The sequence below is a fragment of the Vicugna pacos genome, chromosome 10 (genome assembly GCF_048564905.1).
Source record: "Vicugna pacos chromosome 10, VicPac4, whole genome shotgun sequence".
In the NCBI taxonomy this organism is placed as follows: domain Eukaryota; kingdom Metazoa; phylum Chordata; class Mammalia; order Artiodactyla; family Camelidae; genus Vicugna; species Vicugna pacos.
Window position 1 is genome coordinate 66,011,252 of NC_132996.1, and position 20,214 is coordinate 66,031,465.

Here is a 20,214-nt window from a genome sequence, read left to right on the forward strand (position 1 = left end):
TCTTGCTTTGTCTGTAAGTTTACATTTTTAATGTTGGATCTGCTATCTTTATGCTCAAAACAGACCGGCTTATGGACACCCACCACTGGAAGGGCCTCTGTGGATAACTGGCCAATTGCTCTCCCTTTGGGTGTAGATTCCTGGATACCCTGACACCCTCAGAACAGCCAGAACAAACAGGGGCCAGACATGCAGATGAAGGGCAGGGGCCCTCTCCCCTCTGGACAGAGGAACAGATCCAGGAAGTTTCGAAATGCAGAGCCTCATTCAGCCCCTTAAACTTCCCCAAGTACAGGGAATGTGAGCGTCTGAAATCCTTTCAGGGGAAGCAGGTCTGTCTAACAGGTCTGCTCCAGGCCTTGGAACAAGCTGGAAGAGAGGCCCCGTACCTGGCTGCCATCTCCTAGGGCTCTTGGTTTGAGCCTGTGGACACATGGGCCACACTCAGAACAGCCTTTAATTTGGGCTCCCAGGTCTGAAGCCCCCAGGTCATGCTGGTGTCAGTCTCCCAGAAGCCGGGAGCACAGGCCCCGGCCTTAGCCAACAGTGTGCCACCTTAGGCCAGCAGGAGTGCCCAGGAGAGACCTGCTGGCTGACAGCCAGGTCACTGGCCACCCAGAATAGGCTGGGCCCAGGCCTATTCTCCCCTAGACTCCTCCTGCTGGGGAGCCCTTTGGTGGGGTCCTGGGAACAGGCTGACCTGTTTCCATAACGTCTTGGCCCAGCTCTTCTGGTCCAGCCCTCTGACCTCACACATACCAATTCTTCCCCACTGCAGGCACCGCTTAGAAGAGGGTCAGGCCACCAGCTGGTCACGCCGGCTCAAAGTGTTCCTCTGCTGCACACGGACAAAGGACTCCCAGTCAGTAAGTACTGGCAAGCCGCTGTCCTCGGGCTCACGTCTTGCTGTTGGTGACTCAGGAGCCTTTGCTCCCTGGCAGAGCAGGTGGGGCAGGGCTGGGTTTTGAGCAGGAGCAAGGTGACAGCCTGCTCCTATGAGGACCTATTATTATTCACTGAACGACTCCCTCCAGCATGTGAAACAGCCAACCCTTTGCTTCGTCAACAGAAAAATATGAAGGCCTTTTATCAACCCCCTTGGAACTGAGAGTTTAGTTTAGGAGAAGAGAAACTCAAACATCAGGGCCACCTGAAGACAAAGGAAAGCAGCGTCACCAGCTGCAGGTCACTCTGGAAGATCTGTTGGAACCATGTGGCCCTCGATGTGACAGGCAGCTCTCCACACCAGGCGCTCTGGGGAGTAACTAGAGGGGCTGGACTTGGTGCCAGGGCACCTTGGAGGGAAGGCGGGGTCAGCAGTGGGTGGCCCCCGGGTGAGGGGAGGGGAGGCAGGGCCCTCAGGGCTGGCAGGGCCCTTAGAGATCATCGAGTCCCACCCCTCATTTTGCAGATCAGGCAGCTGAGGCCCAGAGAGGTGGAGTGACTTGCTCCGCGCCCCACAGCTAGTTAGTGGCAGTGAGGTCAGGAGACCACTCCTCCCCGAGCCAGAGAGCAAGTGCCCTCCATGGAAGCCACCGGAAGCCTTGAGTGGCCCCTTCCCACCAGAAGTCCCTGGTGAGCTGTAGAGTGAGTAATCAAGTGTGAGACAGCCTCCCCCAACCCCCGGAGGTTCCCTGGCGGGCGGGGAGCACCCCCACGGGGCTCTCTGGGGGGGCCTGAGGGGTCTCAGCCCAGGGCCTGCTGAGGGCACACCCACCCTCCTGCAGGCGGTGTTGGGGCTGGTGTTGGCGTCTTTTCCTGAAAGGCAAGGGGGCCTCAGCAAACACTGGTGGCCAGGGAGGGAAAGGGTGGTCAGGCCAGGTCCCATCCAGAGCATACCCTGATCAGCTTGTGCTGTGTTGCTTTAAAAACTTGAATTGGATGCTAACATTTAAAAATCAGGGGCATTTATGCAAAGTTCAGTATATCTCAATTTGGCCCGGGTGGGCTGCTCGCAGCAGTGGCTGGCTCTGTTTGGCCCCATTAAGTGGTTGAGTTTGCAGCCCTGGATTTTTCTGCTCTTACAAGTGCCAGACACTCAAGGGTGAAACCCAGCAAGAGGGAACCAGTTGCCATGAGTTTGTTCCCACCACAGCCTCTCCTGACAGGTTAGGGAAGAGGTTCCAGACTTCAACTTGTTGCGAGGCAGGAAGGACTGCACACCGGCTGGCAGGGCTGCCTCTGTCTGCCTTGCCTCCTGCCCGCAGGCCCCAGGCACGGCTGTCCTGAGGACAGAGCTTGCAGGGTAGCCAGGGGGACCACTGGCCCAGTGTTGCACCCTTCTCCAGGCACACGGTGGGGGTCCTGAGTCGGCCACTAAAGTCAGGTCGGGGAGGGGGTCTGAGACCTAGGGCTCTGTAAAGTCCTTGGGGGCTGTTCAAGGTCACAGCTGGTGGGAAGTGGAAAGAGGCGCAACACAGGGAAGAAGCAGCCAGGAGCTTGGTTTTGGCTTCTCTGCTAGAGAAAAAGGCTGGAGGAGAAACAGGCTGGCCGTGCAGGCCTTGATTGGGGAAGGAACAGGAAATGGCTCGCAGTGGCCTCTGCACATGGTAGACAGATGGTGTGAGTGCCATCAGAACTCCAGGGACAGGAGGGCTGGGAGATGGAGGACGGAGAAGGGTCAGTGCTGTCCCAGACTGCTCCTGCCAGGTCTGCCAGGTCCCAGAGCCTAGGACAGGGCCCTCAGGGTCATGAAGGAGAGGGGTGAATCTACACACGGGACCCAGAGCACACACCCAGCCCCGGGGCCTTCATGCCTGGTCTCTCATCCTCTCTCCTGCTCCCCTGCCACTGCCGCCTGCCTCCCTGGACCTCATAGGACGCCTACTCGGAAATCGCCTACCTCTTTGCCGAGTTTTTCCGAGACCTCGACATTGTGCCGTCTGACATCATCGCGGGCCTGGTGCTGCTCCGGCAGCGGCAGCGGGCCAAGCGCAACGCCGTGCTGGATGAGGTGAGCATCAGCTGCCCTCGGGCAACCTCCTGCACCGTCCTCCTCCCGGGCCCTCCCTGCTGCCCCCCAGGTCCCACACAATCCCTCAGGCCCTGTAGGTCACCCTTTGATGCCCCCTCCCCTCCCTTCCCCAGCACATCCCTTCAGCCAGCAGTTCATGGCTCTTCCCTCTGCTGGGCCGCCTGCGGCTGCCTCCAGGGCCACAAGGGACTTCTAATCACAGGGACCTAATGAACCATCCAGCTCCAAGCTCCAGCCTCCGCTCTTGTTACTCCACCCCACCCCGCCGACACACCAGTCCTAGTTGGGGTCTCCCAGCATTACACACAAAATGTTTTCTCCTGGCCTGGGCAAGCATCGCCCACCAAGAGTTGATGCTTTGGGTGGAAGGGGAGCAACTGGAAATATGAGGAGACCTCAGATTTTGGAAGACTGGCCAGGCTGTGGAGGAGCTGGAAGCCACATGCCCCTTTGGGCTCTCAGGCCCTGGGGAAGCAGGCAGAGTGCAGAGCCGGGGGCCTGGACCTCGTTCTCAGCCACGCAGCTGGGCCTCGGGCAGCCACTCTCACGCACCTGTTTTATAGGCCAACAACGACATCTTGGCCTTCCTGTCTGGGATGCCAGTGACCAGAAACACCAAGTACCTCGACCTGAAGAACTCGGTGAGTCGGGGCCACCCCCAACTCTGCCCACGGACCCTCTCGCCCTCTGCCAGGATGACCCAAGCCAGCTCCCTACCCGCTGCCCTCACGGTGTCAGCAGCACCTTCTTCGCGGTGGGTCACCCCTCGGCTCTCCAGGCGGCCCCTCTTCTCAGTCCACACACTCTTCCTCCCGAAGCCCCTCCCCCACATCGCACTAGTTCTCCAGACAAAAATCCCTGAATCTGCTTCACTGTGCTCAGAATATTTGGTCCTGGCCTCCTGAGATCACAGAGGGCTTTGCAGGGGTGAGCTGCCATTGTTTTGCCAAGTTGCTGTTGTAAACCGCAGCTGGACCAGCACTGTGGTTTCTGAGCTCTTTTGAGTGGTAGAACCTCTTCTCCAGTGTGTATGTGTAGGTAAAGGAGGGGCCGGTCCTGGGGCCGGGGGAGCCCTCACCCAGGGCTGCAGCTGCAGTCTGCAGCCCGGAGAGCCAGCCCTGCTTGGGAGCAAACCGGTTTCGTGTGCATCAGCTCCGCGCCTGTGACTGTCACCTTGAGCAAGTCCCTGACCCCTCAGAGCCTGTTCCGCAGTATAAATGGTGCTGGGCACACCTTCCACCCAGAACGCTGGTGGAAGGGGGGAGCCATCCCGAGCCCAGTTCCCAGCAGAGTGCTAGCCAACAGTGGTGCCAGTCAGATGCTGCTAGAAACGATTCATCCTTCACATCTGAATCCCCTGGAAAAGCCTGTTCTCCGCCTGCCCCCACTCCCCACAGCAGGTGTTTATATCCCCTCTTAAAACAGCCCATCCATAGCAGGTCCATCCCAGCTGCCCAGGGCTACCCAGCTCGCTCTCACCACCTCCTCCCTTGCCTGGGGAGGGGGCAGGGGAGGAGCCATGCCTCGGGGGCCTGGGGTCCCCGCCTGCCACCTGGCAGAGGCTGCCAGCACCCCACCCTCCACCCTGAGCCAGAGCGGATAATTACCTTCTCTGGCACGTTCCTGAAGAGCAGACCCAGGGACGTTCAGCCCTCTGGGCCCTGATTAGGTGCTACTTACTTCACTTCACAAGATGACTAATCGCCCTCTTTAACTTTTACAAGGTGACTAATTTCCTCTAAGTACAGGAGTCCCCCGGTGCCTCGGGCACCTGGGACTCTGGAAGCCGCTTTGCTGGGATGCCTGTTTCTCCCACCTCCTTCCAGCCATCTGGCTGATAACAGCCACTGGCCTGAGACACAGGGCTTCAAACTGGCACCTTTCCCAGAGAGATCCCAATCTCCCCCAGACGCCCTTGTGAGCCTGTGACTCCCCAAGTCTCGCTTAGGCCTTCCTGAGGGTAGGCGGCTTACCTGACTGGTCCCCTAGCGTATCAGTGTCTCCAGACTGGCCCTGCTGCTGGTGGCCTGGTCACCCCCTCCGGAGGGTCCGGTCCTCTCAGGGTTAAATGCCCTTCCCAGGACCTGATTGCTGAGGTGGGTGGGTGACTGTTGCTCCCCCCTCCCTCCTCTTCCCTTCTGGGGAAAACGGGCAGGGAAATCGATCCAGTGCTCTGAGTGTTTTTCTGTCCCCAAATCATTAATTCTGAGATCGGAGCAACAGTACAGGTCTCGGGAGGATTCGTGCCCTGGTTGCATGGAGATAATAAGGAAAATGCAGTTATCACCTGGAGGAGCGGCCCGTCCTCCAGGGCAGGGGGTGCGGGGTGGTCAGCAGCCTGGGAGAAGGGCAGCTCCCTCCTCCACCAAGGGCAGCCTGTGGGCCTGCGGCTGCAGGTGGGAAGGGCAAGAGGTGACCCTCTGCCTCCTCTCTTCCAGCAAGAGATGCTCCGCTACAAAGAGGTCTGCTACTACATGCTCTTCGCCCTGGCTGCCTACGGGTGGCCCATGTACCTGATGCGGAAGCCAGCCTGCGGCCTCTGCCAGCTGGCCCGGTCCTGCTCGTGAGTGCCCCGTCCTGTCCCCCCGCCGGCCAGCTGTGCAGAGGGCCTTCCCAGGGGAGCTCTCCATAAAGGGACTGTGCCTCCTGCCCTGCCCCCGCCTCCCTGTGGCCTGCCTTGCTTCTCTTCTGCACCATCTCTGGGCCTCGACCTTTCTAGCTCTGTGTTATCCCCAGGCAGGGAAGAGCGTGGGCTTTGGAATCACACAATATTAGGTTTGAATCCATGCTTTGTCACTTGGGAAATTCAGTCTACCTCTGCCAGCCTCCGTTTCCTTATCTGTAAAATGGGGGTGGTGAAACATCCCTCCCAGAGCTGTTTGGAGAGGACTGAAGGGGATACTGCCCAGCATCTGACTGTGCAGGTCCCCTTCCCTTCCCAACTCTCTCCCCGCCCCTCTCAACTGCTCCCCTCTGCCCACATCTGCCCTTCTCCCAGCTTCCCTCTAGGACTCTGCCTTTCTGGAAGAAAGGCCTTTCCTAGTAGAGGCCCAATCCATAGAAGCCTCGAGAAGGGCAGTAAGAAGGTCCTTTGTGCAAGGCTCCAACCCTCTTCGCAGGGAGTTGGCAAGGCCTCCGCCGGATGCCGCCCTCAGCCCGCTGCTGGGGCCGGGATGGAATCAGCTTTCCTGAGTGGGCCAGAGTGGGGCCCGCTCCAGGAGGGCCCCTCGCTATCTTTGGTGTCTCCACCATCTGCCCAGACCGAGCAGCAGGAGGACAGCTCCCTGGGCTCCCAGTTCCAGAAAGGCTGGCACTCTGAGTGGGCAGCTTCTGTCCGCGACACCCCCGCCCTTGGGGCCCAAAGTAGCCACCCACTCCTGCAGCGTCCTTTCCACAGAAAGCTGGGGGGCTCTCGGGCCCATTCTCACCACCCCTCAGCGACCGACAGAGCTGAGCAGGGCACCCCATGCCCCACCCCATCTCTGCCAGCCTGCACACAGCTGGCTTCCCCCAGCATCCTTGGGAGCCCCTGCAGCAGCTGAGAGGCTTCTCCCAGGAGTACTGGCTCAGGAGTCCTGAGACCTGGGCTCTGACAGTCCTGCTCCACCACTCACTGCAGATGCCATTTGTACAGATAGTGTCTGTCCTGCCTGCCTGTGGGTTACTTTAGAAACCAGGGAATCACTGGCAGCCTGGGCATTGAAGATGCTCTGCAGACCAGAGGGAGGCTGCGTTTGTAGGACCTTAGACCCTGTGAGGGCCCAGCCAGCTCCCTGCCTAGAAGAGTCAGGTGCTTGGAGGGCAGCGAGGAGGCAGGCCTGAAGTCCCGGCCTGCAGCTAAGGGTGGAGGCCAGAGGGCTGGGCCCCCGTTTCCAAATCCCAGCCTGTCCGCAGCAGCCCAGGCTCCCAGGACTGGCTGGAGGAAGGAGGGATGCCCACCCACCTCAGGCCCGAGCCCTTCACCTACAGTGCTTCTCCAGCCCCACATAGAGCATGGCAAGCTGGGCCTGCCCACGACCCCACCACCCTGGGGTGACCTCACTCGGCTCCAGCCCTGCTCTGGACGTGTGGTTGGTCTCCTGTGGGCAAGAGAGGCCCTGCCATAGTCCAGGAGGATACTCAAGCTCCCATGGCCTCTGAGCCCCTCGCCACCCCAGCCTCCTCTCAGCAGGCAGGCTGGCCTCGAAGGTGCTGTGGGCCCCTCCCCTCCAGGCTGCTGGCCCTGCTGCGGCTGTAGGTTCCTCAGGCCCTCAGACCACTGGCTCAGAGGCAGCCCTCTCCCTGGAGAGAGGGAGCACTGTTCATTGGGAGCCTGTTGTATGCCAGGAGCTTTCTGCATCTTGGGCCTTTGATCTCACACCAGCCTTGTGGAGTAGCTGTCAGCACCTGCCCCCCAGGGCCTTGCAATTAGGAAGGGACACCAGAGCAAGGATTCAAGCCCAGGTCTCTCTCCGAAGGCCACACTGTGGCAGCCATGTGCTCAGTCCCAGAGGCTGGGGCTGAGGTTGGAGAGGGGACACAGCTGCCTAAAAACAGAAGCCTGGCCCGCTGATCCAGGCCTGTCCTCACCTGGCCCGGCAGCGGTGGGGGTGGCGGGTGGAGGGGGCTCCCAGTGTAAATGGAAGTGGTTGCCCACCCCAGGCCCAGTTGTTTCTGAGACTTGGCTCAACCCTGGGTTTTCTCAGAGAGGCCTCTCCCCATTGGGAGGTATGTGACAGTCCCTAAGGTACTTCTCGAGTGAAGACAAACCTCTCAGCATCACGGAAATCTAGGATTCTTAGTAAAATCTTGGCTGTCAAGTCAAGAAAGCCGGCAGAAGTGCGGTCACGCGCTCTCCGGGCTCCAGGGCCCCATTTGTTGGGTGCTGGCTCCCTCTGGTGGCATGAGCAGCAGCTGCACCCATTCATTTCTGGGAAACCTGCTGTGTGCCTGGCACTGTTTTTGGTGTTGGGGCCATAACTGAACCAAGCAGAGCAAACCCTGCCCCATGGAGCCCACCACCTGGTGGGGCGGCAGAGACAAGGAAAGATACCCATTGGAGCACATGGGCATTTTGGAGAAAAATCAGGCTGGCTGTGTTGTCAGGCTGGGAAACACTGGGCAGGGGCTGGCTGTGTCAGATGAGGTGGCCAAGGCGGCCCTCACCATAAGTTAGAACATTTGAGCAGAGGCCTGAAGGAAGTGAGGAATCTGGCCACATGGTACCCGGGAGAAGAGCATTCCAGACAGAGGGAACCTTGATGCAGACGCTGAGGCAGGAACATGGCCAACGCATCCGAGGGGAAGCGGAGGCAACAGGCCAGAGAACCAGGGCCAGATGTTGGGGAGGTTGGGCCTGGGCCCTTGCAAGGACTCTGGCTTTTACACTGGGCAGGAAGGGCGGCATCTTAGGGTTTTTTGGGGTTTTTTTGAACATTTCTTTTTATTGAGTTATAGTCAGTTTACAATGTCGTGCCTGCATCATAGGGTTTTGAGCGCAGTCACATGGCCTGACTTATATCTTAAAGGGTCACTGTAGCTGCCAAGTTGAGAACATAGGAGGCAAGTATAAACCAGGAGACCAGTCAGACCGGCCTCCAAAGCAGGGATAACGTGACTTGGAGCTGGGCTGGGGGTAGAGGTGGGGAAGGGGTCCGAGTCCAGATTTGAATTTGAAGGCAGAGTTAATGGATGTGCTGATCAGCTGGGTGTGGCATGTGAGGTGGGTTGGACCCGATGGCTCCGAACATGGGGCTGAGCACTGAGTGGCCAGGTGTGGGCGACTGCTGGGGCCCAGGGGCAGGGCCTCAGGGACCAGGTCCTGGAGAGGTTGCAGTCCTGTGGGACATCTGGGAGGAGGTGCTGCATAGGTGGCTGGATGAGAGCAGGTCTGGGGGGCTTATTAGCACATAGGTGATATGTAAAGCCCAAGACTGGGTGAGGGCCCCACAGGAGTGGGTGTCACTACAAAGGAGGTTCAGGGCTGATCCCTGGGTCCTCAGGGAGAGGATGAGGCTGAGGAGCTGCCCGTGTGGGAGAAGCAATCCAGGAGAGAGGGTGCCTCCGGCTGAATGGAGAGAGACTTTCAAGGGGGAGGGAGAGACCCCTTGGGTTACCTGCTACCAAGAAGCTGAGTGAGATGATGGCTGAGAACAGGCTGGTGGGGCTTTGCAAGGGAGGCTTTGAGAGGGGGCGGGGCAGGTTCTAGAGAGAAAGGGGGCACAGAAACCGTTGCTCTGTTGGGGTCCCTGGCTCTGAACCCTTGGCCACCCCGCCAGGTGCTGCTTGTGCCCCGCAAGGCCCCGGTTTGCTCCTGGAGTTACCATTGAGGAAGACAACTGCTGTGGCTGCAACGCCATTGCCATCCGGCGCCACTTCCTGGACGAGAACATGACCGCGGTGGACATTGTCTATACCTCCTGCCACGATGCGGTGAGGGGCCAGGGCGGGCTGGGCCAGGCTGGTATGTGGCATCCCCCAGCCTTGCAGGCTGCAGGGGGCAGGCGGGGCTGGGGCCTGGGGTGTCCATGCTGTCCCCCGGCAGCATGAGCCGGTGCTTGGCTGGCATGGCCGGTGACAGCCTCCAGGCCTTCCCTGGCTGGGCAGACCAGAGATGGGCTCCCTCCTCCACACATCCTGGCCTGCACCCGCTCTGGGGCTAGGAAGTGGACCCCAACCCCACACCCAGTGTTGAGGCTTCCTGGCCCCAGCCTTTCGGGGAAGGAATTGAGGGAAGAAGCAGTGAGGCACTAGGGAGGGGGCAGCCCCTCTCGATTCAGCAGGCAGGATGGCAGCACTCAGGACTGCCCCGTTCAGAAGAGTTGGGGGGGGGTGGTAGGCTGTGTGCTGGGTTGGGAGGGACCTACTGTGGCCACCGGGAACCCCAGGAGCCTAGCAGGCATCAGGGGCCCAGTGGCCAGTAGAGCTAGATTCGCTGGCCGTAAAGAAGACCTGCTTAGGTCTCTTCCCTGAGTCTGGCCCCATCCCAGGGGCCATTCAGGTTCATGAGCCGCCCTTCTCCTAGGTCTATGAAACCCCCTTCTATGTGGCAGTGGACCATGACAAGAAGAAGGTGGTGATCAGTATCCGGGGAACCCTGTCCCCCAAGGTATGCTGCCTAGTGTTCCCAGCCCACCCCATGGGCCCGCTCACAGCCCCCGAGGGGCGCCCACCTCCCTTTCCTGTTCTCAGCCCCCCTCCTCACCATCCTCTCTCCCCACCAGGATGCCCTGACAGACCTGACTGGTGATGCCGAGCGCCTCCCCGTGGAGGGGCACCATGGCACCTGGCTAGGACACAAGGTACCCCTCCTCATGGGCCTCAGACGGCCCCTGGCTTTTCCTCCCCTGCCAGGATGCAGGCCAGTCCTGTTGTTGGGGTGGGGGATCCTCTGGGTTCCCTGGGCTCACCGGGAGAGATTGGTCAGAGAGGCATGGATTTGTCTGGAAGAGCCACTGCCCCCTACCTGCCAGAACCCCCACAGCCCTGCTCGGCCCAGATCTTGTCCCACCAAGAGTTTGAGGAAGCAACTGGGAAGAGCTCTCACTGGTTTCTATTAGACACATAATCTTTCTGAGCCTCAGTTTTCTCATCTGTGAAATGAAGATGATATGATAAAGTGTCTACCGACCCCCACAGCCAGGTGGTTCTGAGAACCAATGTGGGAAATGAGCAGGGCAGGATTGGTGAGCTTCGTGTCACCATGGTTTTGCTGGTCCCTGAGAGGCCCCACCCTCGCTCCCTGTGATACCCGTCTCTGTTCCTCCCCACCCAGGGAATGGTCCTCTCGGCTGAGTACATCAAGAAGAAGCTGGAACAGGAAATGGTCCTATCTCAGGCCTTCGGGCGAGACCTGGTAAAGCATGTTCCGTGCCATAAGCCCTCGCCCAGCCCAGCTCTCGCTCCCCCAGGGCAGCAGACTGGGGACAGGACTGGTGATGATGGAGCCGCTACACTCTCCTGCGATCCCTGGCTCCCAGCCCCCTCCTCACTTGCCCAGTCCCTCCCATCCCCTCTGACCCTTTCTTCTCTTGTACCAGCTCTTCTTGGACACCTCTGCTCCACCCCACCCAGCTATGAGCACCCACTCTGTGCCAGGCACCGGGAGCACAAAGATGGCTTGGGCCAGGGGCTTCCAAAATGTAGAGCTGAATGAACAAAGAGGATGATAGCAGAGCAGATAGAAGGGGTGCTGCTCTGGTTGGGGGTGATCTGGGCCCTGCCCACTGTACACTCCTCCCTGGGCCAGCAGGCAGCTCCTGAGGTGCTGCCAAATGCCCTTCCCAAAGCCAAGCAGTTCCTGGCTTCAGGAGACCCCAGTCTAGTTGGGGAACAGGAATGAGAGCAGGTGACCAAATGATTGTAATAGAGTGTAATCACTATATATAAAGGTCTATCCCAGGGGGGTGGGTATAGCTCAGTGGTAGTGCACCTAGCATGTGCGAGGTCCTGGGTTCAGTCTCCAGTACCTCCATTAAAAAAAAAGGGGGGGGGAGAAAAAGAAAAAAGGTCTATCCCAGGTACAGATGCGGTATCTAGGAGGAAGCGAGCCTCTCCTGAAAAATCAGGAAGGCTTCTCCAAGGAGGTAACCTCTGAGTAGCGTTTTGAAGGATGAGTAAGAGTTTGTTAGTCTCCCCAAGAAGTTGCTCTGTGGGGACCTAGTTTGGCTCTTCCTCTGCCCCAGCAGCCACACAGCATAGACATGATCCCAGGACTCTGGGGGAGACCCCTCTGCCTCCCTGGTATCAGCTGAGACAGTCAGCTTGGCAGGCAGTGGGGCAGGGCTCTCAGGGCTTCTCTCGGTCCCCAGGGCCGTGGAACGAAACACTATGGCCTGATTGTGGTGGGCCACTCCCTGGGTGCAGGCACCGCTGCCATCCTCTCCTTCCTCCTGCGCCCCCAGTACCCGACCCTCAAGTGCTTTGCCTACTCCCCACCAGGGGGCCTGCTGAGGTGAGCAGTCTGGGGCCTCAGAGTTGCCTGGGGTGGGTGGGGGCTAAGGGCTGGACAGGGCTGGGAGCTGGCTGGGGCTGGGGCTGGACCGGGCAGTCTGGCTTCCTGGCACGTGAAGGGGGGCTCTGTCAGATGCCAAGCAGCCCCTGGGATCTAGCCCCAGCAAAGCCTTTCTGATAGGAAAGGCGGGGCAGGGAGCAGGCAGCCCAGGGTCCCCTCAGGAACACCGCAGCCCCTCCCCTACCTTCGCGTCCCTTTGGCTTCCCTTGCAGTGAGGACGCCATGGAGTACTCCAAGGAGTTTGTGACGGCTGTGGTTCTGGGCAAAGACCTTGTCCCCAGGCAAGTCACCCCCGCCACTGTCCTGGACTGGGCTGCCCCTCCCGCCACAGGGCCTCACCCTGGTGCCCCGTCTCTCCACTCAGATTCCCACCTCCTCGAGGGACCCCAGAGTGCCCCCCTCAGGTGTCCAGGGTGAGAGGACAAGGTGGACCCACCCTGCCTGGCCTCCTCTTCCTGGCTGGGCCCTGCCGGGTGGCAGACTCTCCTCCACCCACCCCGTGCCCCTGATGGTCTGGTCTCCTTGTTCCTGGTGGCCCTGCTGCCCCCTCCCCCAGCCCCTCTCCCGGTCCCTGGCCAGCCCAGGCTGACACCCGCCTTGCTCCTTCCCCCAGGATCGGCCTCTCCCAGCTGGAAGGCTTCCGCAGACAGCTTCTGGACGTCCTGCAGCGAAGCACCAAACCCAAAGTGAGTTCACTCCCCTCCCTCCTGCCCGGGTGCGCCTGGGGCATGGGCTCCCCATCTGTCTTGTGCCCTGCCTGTCCCTTGGTGCAAAGCACACGAGGCCCCCGCCATGTGAGGCCATGCTGGGTTGTGGGTGGTGTCACAGGCACCTCAGGCCACCAGACCCTCAGCATCCCCAAGCTCATCCCGTCTGCGCCTTGCCTGTCCTTGTCCAGATAGGGAAACTGAGGCCCTGGGTGGGCAAGGGACTTTCTTTTGTTCACACAGCAAGTTGGAACGGAGTCAGGACTGGAACCGAGGGCTCCCGAGTCCTGGCTCTTGTCACACAGAGCTGCCTACAGTCAGATCAGAGCAGGCCCCAAGGCTCAGTGCTCCGAGTGTGACAGCAAGGCCTCCTCCAAAGCCCGCGGTGATTCCCTAGACTCGGGAGGCTGGATGCTGCCTGTGGAGGGGATCTGAGGGCAGTTTGTTCTGGTTTTTCCTGCAGCTGGGAGGAGAGACCCAGCCCTTTGTAATCCCTCATCAGGCCTGCAGAGGACACCAGGTTGGGAGGGGGCCTCTTCCTGTAGCAAACTAGCCCTCAGTGTGCCAGGCGGGAGGTGGGCGTGCTGTGGCCAGGCACTGTGAGACAGGCAGGAGGTGGCCAACCTGGACCAGTGGGGCCTCTGTGCCCTACTCACCGTGTCAGCCCAGTTGGGCCTTGGTGCCTGTAACCCTCTGGCAAGCAGGGCCCTGGGCCAGGTACCAGGTGCCAGGGGTGGGCAGTCAGTAGAGCCTTATGGGACCACGTCTGTCTGGAGGAGCCTTGTTCCAGCTTTAGGACTGCTCCCCTTGGGCCCAGTCCTGGGCACTTGCCAGGCCCAGGAGGAGGTGGCAGGGAACCAATTCAGACGTGGCTGGGCCTGGTAGGTGCAGCTGGACTGAGATTTGGGGTCTGTTCTGCCTCTGACTTATGAAATGACCTAGAGCCAGTCCTCTCCCTTCTCTGCGCCTCTTTCCCCTCTACTGTTAAGGGGTTGACCCGTCTTCCAGCCCTGAAGTTCAACCATTCCACGTCATCCGTCCTAGGCCCCTGTTTGGCAACTGTGGCCGAGGTACCCCTCCACCCTGGCCTCTTCACTGGGCTCTGCCTTTCACTCTGCCCTGTGGCCATCCCAGCTCCCCTATTACCTGTGAGCCCTCCTGGGCACCCCCGGCCCCTGCCCACCCGGCCCACGCTGCTCAGCTCCGTCCCCCTCTTTCCCCTGCCCCAACAGTGGCGAATCATTGTGGGGGCCACCAAATGCATTCCCAAGTCGGAGCTGCCCGAGGAGGTGGAAGTGACCACCCTGGCCAGCACGCGGCTCTGGACCCACCCCAGTGACCTGACCATTGCCCTGTCAGCCAGCACCCCTCTCTACCCTCCTGGCCGCATCATCCACGTTGTCCACAACCACCCAGCAGAGCAGTGCTGGTAGGTGTCACCCGCAGCCGTGGTCAGCTGGGAGGTGGCAGCAGCCAGGGCAGGGGGTGTGTTCTCCAGGGAAGTGGGGGATGGGGCTGGGAGTGGAGACTGAGAGACTATGGCTCAGGGCCCCCAAGGTGGGGTTGCCCTAGCCTTGGGCCCTGGAAATGAACAGGCCAGCCGAGAGCAGGACTCTAGGCTCCTCTCTTGATAGTCCCTTCCCACTTGCAGTCTATTTAAAAGCAGATCACCCTAGAGGGTCACCCAAAGGCCCTGGCCAGCTCACATCTCAGTTGTCACTTGGCATCACTGCTGGGATCAGTTGACAGCTGGTGGGGGCAGGAGAGAGAAATGGAGAGGGCGGGTACAGAGACTTCTCCCCGCTGCTGCTTTCAAAGGGTCGGGCTGCCTCCCCAGACAAAAGGCTTGTGAGCTGGGACTCTGCCTGGGGTGGAGCAGGTGTGGCCCAGGCCACCAGCAGGTAGAAGGCTGTGTCGGTATCAGGGCTGAGCTTCAAGGGTAGCCTTTCTAGCTCTCTGTGATGTAAACGTTCCCGGCTGGGGTGAGGCAGAAGCAGGGAACCCAGGGACATTGGCCTGGCCTGCTTAGCAAGGGCAGAGAGCAGAGCCAGGGGCCTGAGGGCTGAGGCCAGGCTGCCACCTATCCCCCGCTCCCCCTTGGCCCCTGTGCCCCTCAGCTGCTGTGAACAGGAGGAGCCCACGTACTTTGCCATCTGGGGCGACAACAAGGCCTTCAACGAGGTGATCATCTCGCCGGCCATGCTGCACGAGCACCTCCCCTACGTGGTCATGGAGGGGCTCAACAAGGTGAGCGTTGTGTCCCAGCCGCTCTGTCCACACTGCCTCATGGGCCCGGGTGGGGAGGAGCTAGGAGACTCCCATGCACCTGTCCCTCAGTCCTGAAGGCTCCCTTGGCACTTGGCAGATGCACAGCCAAGCAGAGGCAGCCTTGGCCATCACCCGGCCATGGAAAGGCTGGCCACCGGGAAGGAAAGCTCCAACCTTGCCCATCTGTGGGGTAAGGCACGACTGCAGGGCCCATCCCCGACCTTCCTGGAGGAGCAGGGGCCTGTAGGGGGGAGGAGAGTTGGGCCCAGCTCACCCCATGAAGCTCTGCTGGGCCTGAGAGGCCTGGCCTGCCACCCTGCCCCTACACGTGATTGTCACCCCTCCACCACCACCACCAGCTGCCCTGTCCTGTCCCCAGGTGCTGGAGAACTACAACAAGGGGAAGACGGCCCTGCTCTCTGCCGCGAAGGTCATGGTGAGCCCCACTGAGGTAGACCTGACTCCGGAGCTCATCTTCCAGCAGCAGCCGCTGCCCACGGGGCCACCCGTGCCTGCTGGCCTGGCCCTGGAGCTGCCCACCGCAGACCACCGAAACAGCAGCGTCAGGTGAGCCCTGCCCACCCCAGCCCCGCCCCAGGGAGCGCAAGCAGGGCCATGAGTGTGGTTTCACGGCACGAATGCTTGTGTGCGTGTGCATTCTGTATACACACTGGGCATGTTCACGCAGCTCTGCATGCACACACACACACACAGAGGAGGGATTGAACTTGCCCCCCTGCTTGGGGTCTCTTCCACTCTGCCCCCACTGCCCCCAGGTTGCCACCATGGAAGCCCACGTGAGCTAGGGGCCATGTAGGGATGAACAGACTCCCAGCCACAAACACGTAGATTCACTCATAGCCATTTAGACCCGCACAGATGGACACAGGTGCACTTACACACATGCACACATACGTATTGAAGCTTGTGCTTGTGTATACGTGTTCACAGACAGTAGCTCTGAGTGCACAGAGCCCCCTGCAGACAGACTCACGGATAGGACGTACACCAAGACAGAGGCCAAGGCACTTAGACACAAGGACACGCTTGGACCAGCAGCCCATGATGGGTGTGCCTGTGCTCAGACCCAGGCACCCAGACCCATATGTCCGCTGGCCGGCTGACACATGCACATTGCACACAGAAACACAGAGGTGTGCGCACGCTCCCAGGTGCACACACACCCCACATTTGCATGTGTGCTCTTGGGGATCAGACTCTGAGGTGGTGGCTCCTGGGGTGGGTGGGGATCCTCCCACCTCTTTGGGACCCTTCCCACCCAGGTCCTGAGTCTTGGTTACAGATCTGACCAACAGGCTGCTGAGAAGGGTGGCCAATGCTTCCTGGCCCTTGGTGGGGCACCCAGACCTCTCTCCCTATCTTACGTGCATTTCCTGTGACCAGGTGGGGGAGCCAGTGTCCGTTCGCTGCCGTGTACTGCCGCGTCCCTCCCTCCTCCACTCCCGTCCTTCATTCACTCCCTGCAGGCTGGTGTGCGGAACCCAGGGGCTCCAGGGCTCCCTGTCCAGCAGAGGGCTACACCCCATGGGAGAGGCAGGGCCGCTCTCTCTTCCTCCCTCTCAGTCTCTCTGGGCCTCAGTCTCCTGTAGGTGCAGTGACAGGGCACCCGTGCAAGGCCCCCATCCTAGCCCAACCCAGCATCCACCCTCTTGTCTTCTACCTTAGGTTCTTGTGAGCTGGTTTTTTTTTTTTTTTAATAAGGGTTCCCTGCCCCTAATCCAGTCAACAACCTTCCCCTCCTCGCCATCCCCAAGCTCCCTCTGGCCAGGGATCTGGGAGTGGGTCTTCCTGCCCCTCTGAGTCTCACCCCTCTCTGCCCACCCCCCCATAGGAGCAAGTCCCAGTCGGAGATGAGCCTGGAGGGCTTCTCGGAGGGGCGGCTGCTGTCACCAGTGGCTGCAGCCTCGGCAGCCCGCCAGGACCCAGTGGAGCTGCTGCTGCTGTCCACACAGGAGCGGCTGGCAGCTGAGCTGCAGGCGCGGAGGGCGCCGCTGGCCACCATGGAGAGCCTCTCGGACACGGAGTCGCTGTACAGCTTCGACTCGCGCCGCTCCTCTGGCTTCCGCAGCATCCGTGGCTCGCCCAGCCTCCACGCCGTGTTGGAGCGTGACGAGGGCCACCTCTTCTACATCGACCCCGCCATCCCCGAGGAGAACCCGTCCCTGAGCTCGCGCACTGAGCTGCTGGCGGCCGACAGCCTGTCCAAGCACTCGCAGGACACACAGCCCCTGGAGGCCGCCCTGGGCAGCGGGGGCGTCACCCCTGAGCGACCCCCCAGCGCTGCAGCCAACGAGGAGTTGGAAGAAGGGGGTGGCGGGGCGGCCCCCCGCAGCGGAGAGCTGGCGCTGCATGATGGGCGCCTGGGGGACTCGCCCAGCCCTCAGGTGCTGGAGTTCGCCGAGTTCATCGACAGCCTCTTCAACCTGGACAGCAAGAGCAGCTCCTTCCAGGACCTCTACTGCATGGTGGTGCCCGAGAGCCCCACTAGCGACTATGCTGAGGGCCCCAAGACCCCCAGCCAGCAAGAGATCCTGCTCCGCGCCCAGTTTGAGCCCAACTTGGTGCCCAAGCCCCCGAGGCTCTTTGCCGGCTCGGCCGACCCCTCATCGGGCATCTCGCTGTCACCCTCCTTCCCTCTCAGCTCCTCAGGCGAGCTCATGGACCTGACACCCACGGGCCTCAGCAGCCAGGAGTGCCTGGCAGTGGACAAGATCCGGACTTCTACCCCCACCGGCCACGGGGCCAGCCCCACCAAGCAGGATGACCTGGTCATCTCGGCACGCTAGCACCCCAGGGGCGGCTGCCAGCTGAGGCCCAGGCCAGAGCTCCTCGGGCTCCTGGTGGCCGTCCCTGGGCTGGGCATCTTTGAGGAAAGGTCTCTGGGGCCAGCATAGCCTCAGGCGTTGGGCACTGCTGCTGAGCTGGAGGTCCGCATCCCTACCTCAGCTTAGGAGCCCCCCAGAGCCAAGGCAGCTGGGATCTGGGCCTCCAGATAGGGAATGACGGGGAGGAGCGTGGAGCAAGGAGGAGCCTGGGGCCCACCTACCACGTGGGCAGGGCAATACTCCGCCCTCTCAGCCTGACTGCCCCCCACAGGGGCACCCTGGCACCCCCTGTGCCGAGCCAGGCCATGAATATGCTGACTCCCCCCATCACTGCCCTCTGGCTGTTCCCTTGGGCTGACATGGAAAGCAGCAGCCCCCTCCCCACGTGTTCTCGTCTGTGGTCCAGGCTGGCATCTGCCCAGGCCACCCCAAAATCTGGTGCCTGCTGACCAGTCTCCTGGGGTGACCCCTCCACCAAGGTGGCCCGCAGTGCTGTGTATGTTTACAGAAGCTGCTGGGCTGGGCTCAGGATGTGTCCTGAGCTTGCAAGCCCCCCTATCCTGCAATCATGTGTTCAGTAGCCCCCCTCTGAGCAGGTAGGGGTCACCCTCCATGGAGCCCAAGGCAGTCATGGGGCCTGCAGGGGCCCGCAGGAGGGTAGGGTCAGGACCCCCCCTTCTCTGCTTTATGTCCCTCGTGCTGACACCTGTCGACGGGCCCTGGGTACCCAGGCCTGCCCCGCCAGCCCATTACTTTCCAGCCTGCCTTCTACCCCCAGGGATCCTGGCCACTCAAAAGGTGGAGGGCACAGATGTGACCACCCCTGGCTGCAAAGTCAGTGCCCTGGGAGGAAGGAGGGCCCCACCAAACCCCTTTTTGTCACCTCCCCCCAGGCCTCGGCACCCCAAGCCCTGGGGTCTGGGACCACACATGCCTCCACTGCCCTCAGCTCCCGTCCTCACCTGGCCCGGGCTCTCCTGAGAGCGGGGCTTTCTTCTCTCCTACCCCCAATGTCCTGTTGGCAGGAAGTGGGGCCAAGAATGGGGTACGGGGGGACCTGACTGGAGGAGCCAGGAGGGCCAGGGGCCCTGGAGCCATCCTGGCTTAGCCTGAGGCCTCCTCAGCCCTGACTTGAGGGGTTCCTTCCCTTCTGGGTTGGGAAAGCAGTCGGGAGGTGGAGACCCTGCCAGCCCCCAGAGGCAGAGCGGGGAGGTGGTGCATGCTGGCGCGGGATGTGTGTGTGCATGTGCATGAGCGAGCGCCGTTCCTAAGGAAGGGGCTGCTGGAGCGCCCTCCCCACCCTCCCCGCCCTGCCTGCCTGCTGCCCCTCTGAGCTGGCCAGGAAACAGGCGCCAAATGTGATGGGCGCCGGGGCAGCTGGGGTTACAGGACAAGCCCGGCTTCAGACCCAACCTGTTCCCCTTGTCTTGCCTGCTGCTCCGACCCCTAGTTTGGAAAACTGGTGTGTGCTGAGGCGTTGACCGCCTGCCCGCTTGTGCCTTCGTCTCCTCGGAGGCATGGTCCCCCGACTCTGGACCGGCCCATGGCCTCCCTGGGTCGGCTAGGTTTCCCTGACCAAGACGCCCATCTCATGATCACCCTGAGAGATGGGACAAAGACCTGGGAGCTAGGCCTCCCTCACCCTCATGACTCCCATCCCTCATCAGGGTCCATCAGGCTCCTGCCCTTGCTGAGGGTCCCACACAGCAGCAAAATGAAATCAGTAGCTCTTAGAGTTTAAAAAAAAAAAAAGACAAATCATAAATCAGAGTAAATTTCCAACAATCACCCCAGCCGATAGCAGGGAGACTTGGGGTCTGGCCTTTTAATTCCTCCTCTGCTAGGGTGGCCCTGGGGCCTCTGATGGGGCGTGGTGCCCACCCATGCCCAGGACTGAGCCATCAGGGACAGACTCCCCACCCCCAAGGCTGCAGCCGCACAGGGTTACAGGCTTGGGGCCGGGGCAGGCTCAGACTCAGCCCTGGGTGCCCTGGGTCAGCCCACCCCTCACCCACCCTCCCCACCTTGCCCCTGGAGGATGGGCCTGCCGCAGGTCTCCCCCTTCCTCCGCACACCACACATGGGGAGTCTGAGCCACCCTCCTCAGCCCAGCTCGGCTCAGACTGACCCCTACTCTGTCCCCCAGACCCGCAGCACAAGGTCTCCTGCCATACACTGGCCTGTCCTCCCCGGGGTCTGGGTGACCTCCATATGCAATCGGTAGTGAGCAGCTGGGCCCCACAGACACTCAAGCACTGTACGTGCCATTCTCCCATGACTTTTTTTGTACTTAATGTATGAAAGATCCAAACTAATATTGCTGTAAAAAGGAGAGACAAATTAATATAGCTTATTCTATAAATATATCTGTATATAAAGGTTTCTGTATATTGTATAGAGCTGTGTATAAACTGGATGTAGAAGCAC

General features: G+C 60.8%; 1 protein-coding gene across 4 annotated transcripts in view; it reads left to right on the forward strand.

Annotated features, from left to right (window-relative positions):
• Positions 1 to 20,214, forward strand: part of DAGLA (diacylglycerol lipase alpha) — a 60,729-nt gene extending 40,515 nt beyond the window's left edge. For 3 of the 4 annotated variants that reach the window (XM_072970073.1, XM_072970075.1, XM_031690758.2), the window contains 16 exons: positions 779 to 866; positions 2,819 to 2,953; positions 3,538 to 3,615; positions 5,413 to 5,537; positions 9,232 to 9,385; positions 9,978 to 10,061; positions 10,177 to 10,254; positions 10,728 to 10,808; positions 11,764 to 11,906; positions 12,179 to 12,247; positions 12,580 to 12,652; positions 13,906 to 14,102; positions 14,791 to 14,920; positions 15,039 to 15,131; positions 15,321 to 15,508; positions 16,794 to 20,214. In XM_072970073.1, the coding sequence (XP_072826174.1) occupies positions 779 to 866; positions 2,819 to 2,953; positions 3,538 to 3,615; positions 5,413 to 5,537; positions 9,232 to 9,385; positions 9,978 to 10,061; positions 10,177 to 10,254; positions 10,728 to 10,808; positions 11,764 to 11,906; positions 12,179 to 12,247; positions 12,580 to 12,652; positions 13,906 to 14,102; positions 14,791 to 14,920; positions 15,039 to 15,131; positions 15,321 to 15,508; positions 16,794 to 17,748 (2,671 nt within the window). In that variant the 3' untranslated portion in view covers positions 17,749 to 20,214. The remainder of the gene's footprint in view (positions 1 to 778; positions 867 to 2,818; positions 2,954 to 3,537; positions 3,616 to 5,412; positions 5,538 to 9,231; positions 9,386 to 9,977; positions 10,062 to 10,176; positions 10,255 to 10,727; positions 10,809 to 11,763; positions 11,907 to 12,178; positions 12,248 to 12,579; positions 12,653 to 13,905; positions 14,103 to 14,790; positions 14,921 to 15,038; positions 15,132 to 15,320; positions 15,509 to 16,793) is intronic. The other variant, XM_072970076.1, reaches the window with a different exon arrangement.